Consider the following 11897-nt stretch of genomic DNA (forward strand, 5'->3'; position numbering starts at 1 on the left):
GTGAGCTTTAGAATGTGGGAATCCCTAGGAATACAGAGACTATGGATCACCACCTCACAGTGGGATGTCAGTCCTAGTATGAAACACTTTACATTTGGTAACGAATATGGGACTTTTGCTTTTGGACAACACCATAGTGAGATTTCTGGGTTTAAACATTTTGTCCAGACATTGAACTCTGTCAAATTCCCAGATGAATATCTGGTAAAGCTGGAATGGATGCACTTTAACTGTGAGGTCTCGGCCTCTAAATGTAAGACACTGAAGAACTGCTCATCCAATCACTCATTGGAATGGTTAATTGTACATACTTTTGATATGGCTTTTATTGAAGGGAGTTATGACATATACAATGCTGTATATGCTTTTGCCCATGCACTCCATCAGATAGCTTTTCAAAAGTTTGATAATCTGCCCAAGGACAATGGGAAAGGACACAATTATAGCTGCAAGAAGGTAATGTTTCTACTGTTAAATCATGTTTAGTGTTATTAATGATATAGTTATAAGAGACTATAAATGCCCAAAACAAGTGTACTAGAAAATGTTTTCCAAAATACAAAGAATTTTTATTGAGCAAGTAAGTCATTATATTAGTATAAGACTCTAATGTTAAGAAAATATACTATAAGGCATAATCTGTCCATATAGACCTGTGATTTTTTTACGGATTACCTGAATATCATCATACATGTTCTAATACTGAAAACATACTGAGCCCATGCTCATGAGTCCACTAAAAGATGAGTCGTTGTTCATTAAATCTCAAGTACATTTATATCATTGTAGGGGATTGTTTTAACTAGATATCCAAACTCCTACCATTCCCACTCTAGGCTAGTGGTATCACTTGGTGTTCTGATAGTATTTACACAGAAATTCATGTTAGAATTCAGTTCATTACATTTGTGATGTGTGAATGTATATTTCTCACTTCCTATCTGTATGTTTCTATGTTTCTCTATATCTGTGTGTATATCTATATCTGTGCCTATTACTAGATATAAATGATTGATATGTATATGAAGAGATATAGATATATACATATAGAGAGACAGAGAGACAGAGAGACACACAGAGAGAAACAAAGAGAGATCAGTCATATATAGAAACATTGCCAATCTGCCTATCTATCTGTCTAAGTCAGTTAAGAAAAAATTTCTGTTTCCATTTCTTTCTGCATGGTGGATTTTGTCAGAATGTATATTCCTTTTTACAATTATAAATGCATGCATCTCCGAGCGTGGTGGCAAACGTCTTTAATCCCAGCACGTGAGAGGGAGAGGCAGGCTGATTTCTTATTTCGAGGCCAGCCTGGTCTACAGGAGTTACAGGACAGCCAGGGCTATATAGAGAAACCCTGTCTTAAATAAATAAATAATGCATCTGCATGTGCCTGGGTTTTGAGTGTTTTTGTGTATGTTCTTTCATTTTTGTCTGTTTGTCTGTGCATGAGATCATAAATTTTTCAGTGTATCAATGTCACTCTATGTGGGGGTATCAATACATGTCTAGGTGAACCTATGAATATTCCTCTGTGCATGGGGTGTGTGTGTGTGTGTGTGTGTGTGTGTGTGTGTAAAACTGAGTATGTGTTTTGTGTGTATCTGTGTCTATTTGATGTTTTTGATGCATATTCTGTGTCTGTGTGTATCTGTGTTTGCATACATGTGTTTGGACATGTATATGAATGTTTCTGTAGATAAGTGTGTGCTTGTGATATGTGTGCATCTCTATATTGATGCAAGTCTGTCTTTTTCATGTGTCTGTGTTTCATACTGCAAATATATTTGATGTCTACAAATATGTTTGTACTTGATTGGTAATCTATTAGAGAACTAAAATAACAGCAACATTATAATTTTGTACATCCATCAAATTTCACTGAAATTTTCACTGGCATAGTGTCTATAAAGTTGTCTTTAAGAGGAAATAAGAACATATTTTCTTACCTTAAGAAAGAGACTATATATTATTCTGACTGTCTTTCAGGTGTATTCCTTTCTGAGAAAGAACCAGTTCACTAATCCTGTTGGGGACAAAGTGAATATGAACCGAAGAGAGAAACTACAGGAAGAATATGACATTTTCTACATTTGGAATTTCCCACAGGGCCTTGGACTTAGAGTTAAAATAGGAATGTTTAGTCCATATTTTCCAAATGGTCAACGGGTACATTTATCTGAAGATATGATAGAGTGGGCAAAAGGAAGTACACAGGTGGGTTCAGCCGAATTGTACTAATTTAAATTGAACTGTCAAGTGTGTGCATCCAAACTTCCTTGAAACTGGTGCGGTAAAATTGATTACCATGTGCAAGACTGATTTGTAGCATCCTATACTGTTTATTTTTCATGTTTTACATCCCTTTTTAGTAATTCATTGAGGATTTCCAACATTAATACAGAGTATTTATATCATATCAGAATGTTTTTATGCCTTTAAAATTAACTTAATTGTTTTAGAAAATAGTTTCTATTTTTTCCAGTATACTGAGCAATATACTATTAGTCCAAATATTACTCTTACAGACTGATTTTCAACTTATGATAAACCCTTTCAAAGTATGTTTAAAGAATCTGGTTCTTTGTAAAACCAGAGTAAATGCATCAAATCCAAGTCACCAATTTTTATTATATAGTTTTTAAACCTGTTTAACAATTAGTCCTAAATTTCCTACACCTCTACATAACCATACATTAATATTTTACAACAAATTTAGATACCTTATAAACTATACCTTGTCTTTTTCTCTTTCTTTTTTATGTTGGTATAGACGTTTTGTCTACATGTACATCTGTGCAAATCTTGCATGTGTACTATATATGGATAGCAGAAGAGTTATTCAAACCTCAAAGCATTTGCAAGAGCTTCTTGCCACATAGTGGGTGCTGGAAATTAAACATAGGTCCTTCTCCTGAGTAAGAATGATTTTTGAGACTTTAGCTATGTTGATAGCCCTGGATCATACCTTGCAAAAGATAATGCTCACTAAAGCAAACTTGTCTGCCCCATTCATTTTTGCATAGGCCATTCAAACAAAGAAGCCTGTGCAAGTTGCATTCTCTATATGAGGAGAAATTGGTAGTAATAAAATTTTGCTTTTGAGAAAATTTGAAAATTAAATATCTAATATGCATGATAGGTATAACATAGGTATGAATTCTGATGTGATAAGTTTTAATACATCATATTAAAACTGCCCAGTTTCATTTGAAGTCATATATCCTGTTGCTCTCATAGTATGAAATTTAAAGTTACTATTCTTCCTCAATGTGATTAAGAATTCCATTCATAGAGGAAAGAACATAAGAGCTGAAAATGAAGTTATAAAACTGAATATCCATTTATAGGATAGTATTGAAATCTCCTGTGTATTCTTACCAGACCTCAAATGCACTATATGTATATACATTAACAAGGATGTTTGATTAAAAGATCAAATTTAAAACCAATGGGAACAAAACAAAGAAGAAGCCACTCTAGATATAAACAGTATACCCATTATTTTGCTGCTGTACAAATACAAACTAATGTGGGAAAAGTAGACATCTGTCTAGTAGAAGCATATAAATAGAAAGTTTAAAATAGCAAATACTCAGCCTTTGAAATAAAATAATCCTTGACAAATTTTATTTAAAATTTATTGTGGACCAAGGAGGATATATGAAAGCGCAAGAGAGAACCCCTGATATCTCTCTTGTTAACAGGAGGTTTCACCAGCTTCAATCATTTTTTAATGTAGCTCTCTCGTTCATTTATTTATGCATTTATTCATTAACTTTATGTACTGATAACAATTTACACACCCTCTTCTACTCTTATTCCTTCTCCTATTCTTTCCCTCCCTCTCATCCACTACTCCTTCATTCTTTAGAAAAGGGGAGTGTCCCCCATAGCAAAATGCTTTGGCATATTATGTAGCACAACAATTAGGCACAGGTTCATGTTCTCTTATTGGGGCCAGAGGAAACAGCCAAATAGGAGTAAAGTATCTCAAAGAAAGTCAGCAAAGTAAGATACAGACCCCAGTACTGCTCTTAGGAGTCCCACTGTAAAGATCAAGCTTAACAAATGTTAAAAATGTTTCGAGTGACTACATCAGACCCATGCATTATTTATGGTGGTAGGTCAGTCTCTGTGAGCACTTATGGCAGGTTAATTGATTATGTAGACTATCTTCCAGTTTCCTTGACCTCACTTGCTCCCAAAATCCTTCTTTCCCCTCTTCCCTTCTTGTACAGGATTCCCCAAGCTCAACCTATTTTGGGTGTGTATCTCTGCATCTGCTTCCTTCAGTTGCTGAGTGATGCCTCTCTCATCATGGATATTTTAGGCTCTTTCCTTCAAGTATAACTGAGTATTATTGCCAACATCAAGGGTAAGCTTACTCTTATGGAATGTCTCTCAAGCTGGACCAGTAATTGGTTATCTATCCAATTATCCTCTGCTCCTTCTTTCTCCCACACATAGTTAGGCAGGATAGAGTGTAGGTCAAAGTTTTTGCGTGTGCGATGTTGTCTCAATCCCTATCCTGGAAAACTTGCCTGGTTCTTGGAGATGGACATTACAGGCTCCCTATCCCCCTTTGCTAGGAATATTAACTAAAGTCACCCTCATACATTTCTAAGAATTTCTATTTCCTTAGATTTCTAACATGACTCAGACATGCCACACCCATTTTAATACCCTCACCAGATACTCTGTATATTACCCTACACTCACCCTATCATTCCCTTCTCTTCTCATCTCCACCCCACTACTTTCAGTGCAAAACCCCATTCACCCATGACTTTTATACTATTTCTGCTTCTCAGAGAAATATATTGATTTCACCTTGTGCCATCTTTTTTTACTTATTGTTTTTCAGTTTTAGGGATTTTGTAGCATACAATTTGCATTCTTAAATGAGGAGAATAAAAATTATGTATTTCAAAAATTAAGAGATATAATTGCCAATTCAGTTATGATACCTAGTGAGTTTATTCCTTATAATAAAAGGAAAAATAAAAATCTTCATGAGGAACACAATTACAGTAAGTCATAACTGATAAATGAGTATGAAGAAGAACTTTAAAAGAACTCCATCGTATATAAAATAAAATGAGCACAAGAGGTCAAAATAGCATATAAACAACATTTAAATGCTTTAAATGCTTTTCCCTGGGATGAAGCCTACTTGGTCATGACAGATGATCATTTTGATGTGTTCTTGGATTCGGTTTGTGAAGATTTTATTGAGTATTTTTGCATCGATGTTCAGAAGGGAAATTGGTCTGAAGTTCTCTTGCTTTGTTGGATCTTTTTGTTGTTTAGGTATCAGAGTAGTTGTGGCTTCATAGAATGAACAGAGTACCTTCTGTTTCTATTTTGTGGAATAGTTTGAGGAGAGTTGGAATTAGGTCTTCTCTGAAGGTCTGATAGAACTCTGCACTAAACCCATCTGGTCCAGGACATTTATTTTTGGTTGGGAGACCATTAATGACTGCTTCTATTTCTTTAGGGGAAATGGGTCTGTTTTGTAGTAGGATCTGATGATGTTTTGGATTTTCTCAGGTTCTGTTATGCCTCCTTTTTCATTTCTGATTTTGTTAATTAGGATAATGTCCCTGTGCCCTCTAGTTAGTCTGGCTAAGGGTTTATCTATCTTGTTGACCTTCTCAAAGAAACAGGTCCTGGTTTGGTTAATTCTTTGAATAGTTATTTTTGTTTTCACTTTGTTGATTTTAGCCCTGAGTTTGATTATTTCCGGCTGTCTACTCCTCTTGAGTGAATTTGTTTCCTTTCATTCTAGAGCTTCTAGGTGTGCTGTCAGACTGCTAGTGGCACTCAGGGCTATGAGTTTTTCACGTAGGACTGCCTGAATTGTGTCCCATAAGTTTAGATATGTTGTGGCTTCTTTTTCATTAAACTCTAAAAAAGTCTTTAATTTCTTTCTTTCTTTCTTTCTTTCTTTCTTTCTTTCTTTCTTTCTTTCTTTCTTTCTTTCTTTCTTCCTTGACCAAGGTATCATTGAGTAGAGTGTTATTCAGTTTCCATGTGAATGTTGCTTTCTATTATTTATGCTGTTAATGAAGATCAGCCTTAGACCATGGTGATCTGATAGAATGCATGGGATGATTTCAATATTTTTGTATCTGTTGAGGCCTGTTTTGTGATAGATTATATGGTCTATTCTGGTGGAGGTATCATGAGTTGCTGAGAAGAAGGTATATCCTTTTGTTTTAGGATAAAATGTTCTGTAGATATCTGTTAAATCCATTTGTTTCATAACTTCTGTTAGTGTCCATGAGTCTCTGTTTCGTTTCGGGTTCCAGGATCTGTCCATTGATGAGAGTGGTGTGTTGAAATCTTCAAATATTATTGTGTGAGGTGCAATGTGTGGTTTGAGCTTTACTAAAGTTTCTTTAATGAATGTGGCTGCCCTTGGATTTGGAGCCTAGATATTCAGAAATGATAGTTCCTCTTGGAGGATTTTACCTTTGATGAGTATGAAGTGCCCCTCCTTGTCTTTTTTGATGACTTTGGGTTGGAAGTCGATTTTATTAGATATTAAAATGGCTACTCCAGCTTGTTTCTTCAGAACATTTGCTTGGAAAATTGTTTTCNAGCCTTTCATTCTGAGGTAGTGTCTATCTTTTTCTCTGAGATGAGTTTCCTGTAAGCAGCAAAATGTTGGATCCTGTTTGTGTAGCCAGTCTATGTCTTTTTATCGGGGAGTTGAGTCATTGATATTAAGAGATATTAAGAAAAAGTAATTGTTGCTTCCTATTATTTTTGTTGCTAAAGTTTGCATTCTGTTCTTGTGGCTGTCTTCTTTTAGGTTTGTTGAGGGATTACCTTCTTGCTTTTTCTACGACATGGTTTCCGTCCTTGTATTGGGTTTTTTTCTGTTATTATCCTTTGAAGGGCTGGATTCGTGGAAAGATAATGTGTGAATTCCGTTTTGTCGTGGAATACTTTGGTTTCTCCATCTATGGTAATTGAGAGTTTGGCTGGGTATAGAAGCCTCTTCTGGCATTTGTGTTCTCTTAGGATCTGTATAACATCTGTCCAGGCTCTTCTGGCTTTCATAGACTCTGGTGAAAAATCTGGTATAATTGTGATAGGCCTGCCTTTATATGTGACTTGTCCTTTTTCCCTTACTACTTTTAATATTCTATCTTTATTTAGTGCATTTGTTGTTCTTATTATTATCTGTCCAGAGGAATTTCTTTTCTGGTCCAGTCTATTTGGGGTTCTGTAGGATTCCTGTATATTCATGGGCATCTCTTTCTTTACGTTTAGGAAGTTTTCTTCTATAATTTTGTTGAAGATATTTGTTGGTCCTTTGAGTTGAAAAATCTTCATTCTCATCTACGCCTATTGTCCATAAATTTGGTCTTCTCATTGTGTCCTTGATTTCATGGATGTTTTGAGTTAGGATCTTTTTGCATTTTGCATTTGCTTTGATTGTTGTATCCATGTTCTCTATGGAATCTTCTGCACCTGAGATTCTCTCTTCCATCTCTTGTATTCTGTTGCTGATGCTTGCATCTATCGTTCCAGATTTCCTTCCTAGGGTTTCTATCTCCAGAGTTTTCTCCCTTTTTTGTTTTCTTTATTGTTTCTACTTCCATTTTTAGGTCCTGGAAGGGTTTTGTTCAATTCCGTCACCTGTTTGCTTGTGTTTTCCTGTAATTCTTTAAGGAATTTTTGTGTTTCTTCTTTAAAGGCTTCTACTTGTCTAGCAGTGTTTTCCTGTAATTCTTTAAGGGATTTTTGTCCTCTACCTGTTTAACCGTGGCCTCCTGTATTTCTTTAAGTGAGTTATTAATTTCTTTCTTAAGCTCCTCTACCACAATCATGAGATGCAATTTTAAATCTGAATCTTGCTTTTCTGGTGTGTAGGGGTATCCAGGACTTTCTGAGGTTAGAGTGCTGGGTTCTGATAATGGTGAGTGGTCTTGGTTTCTGTTAGTAAGATTCTTACATTTGCCTTTCGTCAATTAGTAATCTATAGTGTTAGTTGTTATACCTGTGTCTGGCTGGAGCTTTTTCCTCCTGTGATTCTGTTAGCCTCTGTCAGCACTCCTGGGTGTCCAAGTCTCTCCTGAGTCTCAGTGGTCAGAGTAATCTCTGCAAGTCACCTCTCCTCTGAAGGGGAAGGAGCACAGGTGTCTGGAGCTCTGATCTGCTTCCTGGCTGAAGATGAGGCCCTGAAACAGGGCCTGTCTCAGAAGCTATGTTGCTTCTGCAGTCCGCAGGCTCTCCTGCGCATACTGGTCTCTCCTGCAATAATTCTTAACCAAAAATCTACCAACAGATGTCAGCAACACAACTAAAATATTAGTCAATGNGCCCAAATAACTTCATTCTATGAATGCAAGTATGGCTCATCGAATGAATATAAGTTACATGTAAAACATTACATAATCAAACTTAAGGATAGAACTATATTTTATACAAAAATATTCAGAAAAACGCTCTTAATGCAATCTACCATCATTTCAGAATTTAAAAAAGAATAAACCAAATCTGGCAATCTATGAGAATACTTGTTTCAATAAGGAAGACTTCTTTCTTTCTTTCTTTCTTTCTTTCTTTCTTTCTTTCTTCCTTCCTTCCTTTCTTTCTTTCTATCTTTCTTTCTTTCCTTCCTTTCTTATTTTTAGATATTTTTTGTTTACATTTTTATTTCAAAACTACTGATGATATTGTACTACATGGACAGGAGAGTCGAAGAATTTCAATTAAAATCAGAAGTGAGAATAAGAATTTGTAGTGGCACGTCATCTACATCTTTGAATTAAGAGTCAAGAGTATCTCTCTGCATTTGTGGTCAGTCAGACTTTTGCATTGACTCTACTCAAACCTGGACTGAAATGAATACTATGTATTAAATGAAGTGCAGGATGTGCACAAGGAAATGTATGTTCAGAACTCATCATAAAAATAGTCTTCATATTCTTAGTGGGAAAATGAATAATAAAACTACAGTAAAAGAAGGAAAATCTTGTGCCCTGATCTATAAAGTAAATTAAGGTCTACTAACACTGCAAAGGAATATGGCAACTCCGTACCTGCTAACCACAAATGCAATAGGACTCATCATAGGCTGCTGTTGATGTGTTTCCTCTTAGTTTGTTAAGTTTTGCTGTCCTAATGTTGTTGAGGTAATTTTGGTTTTATGATATTTGAGGCCTTATTTCCCCTATTTTTGTATGTCCTTTACTCCTAATTTGCTACAATTTGCTGTTATTAAACAGTAATTATAAGCAAATTGAAGAGAAAAAGCTCGATTTGACTCATAGGTTACACTCAAGAGATAATGCAACTGAAACAGAGTCACTCAAGGAACTCTGCTTTCTGGCTTGTTCTGTATGATTTCTAATGTACCACTGCCTACAGACAACTCTGCTCCCAATAGGCTTGCCACTCACACCTCAATTAACAATTTAGGGGGCTGTAGAGATGGCTCAAAGGTTAAGAGCACCGACTGCTCTTCCAAAGGTCCTGAGTTCAAGTCACANCCACCACATGGTGGCTCACAACCATCCATAACGAGATCTGATGCCCTCTTCTGAGAGTCTTGAGATAGCTACAGTATACTTACATATAATAAATAAGTCTTTNAAAAATATTTAATATATGCTTCCCATATATGATGACAGACTAGCCTGACAGAGATAATTTCTCAATTATGATTCTCTGTGCCTTTACACTGCATTATGTGCTCAGGTGACAAGAATTAACTAGAATAACCACCTTGAAACCTCTGTAGTGTTTTCACACAGGAGGATTTCATGGTTTATTCTTGAATTTCAAATAGTTGGGAAACAAGTCAACTTTTACTCATTTTTTCCATATATTGATATCTGTACTCATAAAATGCACTAGGTAAAAATCTGCTAAATCTGTTGGTGTACATGAAATTAGTTTCTTAATGTCACACACAATTATAATATAATTATGGAAGGGTAAATAAAACTCCAGTTAGCAGCATATGTCTACTTTTCATTAGGTGCCAACTTCGGTGTGCAGTGCTGATTGTGGTCCTGGATCTAGAAAATTCGGGATGGATGGAATGGCAACATGCTGTTTTCATTGCAAACCCTGTCCTGAAAATGAAATTTCTAATGAGACAAGTGAGTATTTCCTGCTAGAATAAGTTCTTCAAAAAAAAACATCATCTTGCTCCAATATTGGAACACTGAAGTAGTTTAAAATGAAGCTTAAAAACAAAATACATCTCTGTCCTTAGTTAACCATTGTAGGAATACAATGATTTAAAATGTACTTATTAAGAAAAAAAGTAGAAATTGTCCTACATCTTTAATTCCTTGAAAATTCATAGTAAATGGCATACTCTCAAATAGTTTTGGTAATAAAATTTAAGTATACTCTACACAAGATATTTTCTAGTAATTAATACTCTCTAAAATATATATGTAGATCATGAATATTTAAATAATGTATTTATTTTGACTTGATGTGTATGGTTTAATCTAAGGCCATGCTTACCTTGCATGTACAGAAGAACATGGAAGACAAAATAAGGCATGTGGGTATGGGGAAACAAATCCCAGTCCACTGTAAGATGAAAGAACATGGAGAATAATAACTTGTAAAATTATAAGATATTCAAATGAGTATTTTCTTCCTTTAAACAATATTTTGCATACTAAAGAACACTCTTTCAAACGTTCAATGTATTTTAAATTTAGAAACCTGAGGATCACTCTGGAGACATGATATGAAAATATGAATGATCATCTAGTCATTACGACTATATATAATGCCAATTTAAATTTCTCCACAATAGAACACATTGAGTTTTTATTTGGTTTTGTATGTGTATTTATTTAAAAACTTGTTTATCTTTATATTTTCTTATTTAAATTAATTTGTGTTTTACATTCTATGTTTTATTCTCCTACTCCTGATCCTTCCTACAACTGTTTCACATACCAAACCCCCTCTGTACCCTCCTGTCTCTCCACATAGATGTTTCCACCTCCCACCCCACCTGACCTCTAAACTCCCTGGGTCCTCCAGTCTCTTGAGGGTTAGGGAAAAGGACTGAAGCCTTGAGGGCCAGCAGAAGGAATGGAAACAGGCAACCTCAGGGAAATAGGAGGTTGGGGAGACCCTCCAGAATGCACCAGAGACCTAGGAGGTGAGAGACTCTAAGGACTTAAAGGGAGTGACCTTAGATGAAATGCCTGACAGTAGGGAGAAGGAACTTATAAAGCCCACCTCCATCAGAAAGACAGGACATCAAGTGAGAGATGGGGTAGCCATCCCACAATCACAACTCTGACCCATAATTGTTCCTGTCTAAAAGAATTACAGGGAGGGAAATGGAGTGGAGCCTGATGAAAAGAAGATCCATTGACAGGTCCAGAGTAGGATCCAGCTCAAGGGGAGCTACCAAAGCCTGACACCATTACTGAGGTTATGGAGCACTCAAAAGAAAAAATGAACCTATTATGACTGCTCTCTGAAAGACCCAAAAGCAGCTGAAAGGCTCAGAGGCAGATGTTTTCACCCATTAACAGAAGCAGCTGATCCCTGTTGTTGAATTAGGGAAGGCTTAAAGAAGTTGAGAAGGGCGAACAAGTAGAAGGACCAGCAGTTTCAATTAATCTGGACCTCTGAGATCTCTCAAACAATAGGAATGTGATATTAATATAGTCATAAGAGGCCAAAACATGGAAATATTTTTAATTAATATTTGCATTTACCAAGAAACAATTTGCAAAATGAAAATCAAGAAGAGGGAAGACCATGGATGGATACTTCATTCCTCCTTAGAATAGGGAACAAAATACCCATGAAAGAAGTTACAGAGATGAAGTTTGGGGCTAAGACAAAAGGATAGACTATCCAGAGACTACCCCACCCGGGGATCCATC

The 11897-nt window shown here is 35.8% G+C and overlaps 1 protein-coding gene across 1 annotated transcript in view; it reads left to right on the plus strand.

The window, feature by feature from the left end:
* Positions 1–11897, plus strand: part of LOC110287992 (vomeronasal type-2 receptor 116-like) — a 15892-nt gene that overhangs the window by 1934 nt on the left and 2061 nt on the right. The window contains exons 3-5 of the mRNA XM_021154460.1: positions 6–456; positions 1993–2220; positions 10004–10127. Coding sequence (XP_021010119.1) covers positions 6–456; positions 1993–2220; positions 10004–10127 — 803 coding nt within the window. The remainder of the gene's footprint in view (positions 1–5; positions 457–1992; positions 2221–10003; positions 10128–11897) is intronic.

Source organism: Mus caroli, unplaced genomic scaffold (assembly GCF_900094665.2).
Source record: "Mus caroli unplaced genomic scaffold, CAROLI_EIJ_v1.1 scaffold_14785_1, whole genome shotgun sequence".
NCBI classification, from domain to species: Eukaryota; Metazoa; Chordata; class Mammalia; order Rodentia; family Muridae; genus Mus; species Mus caroli.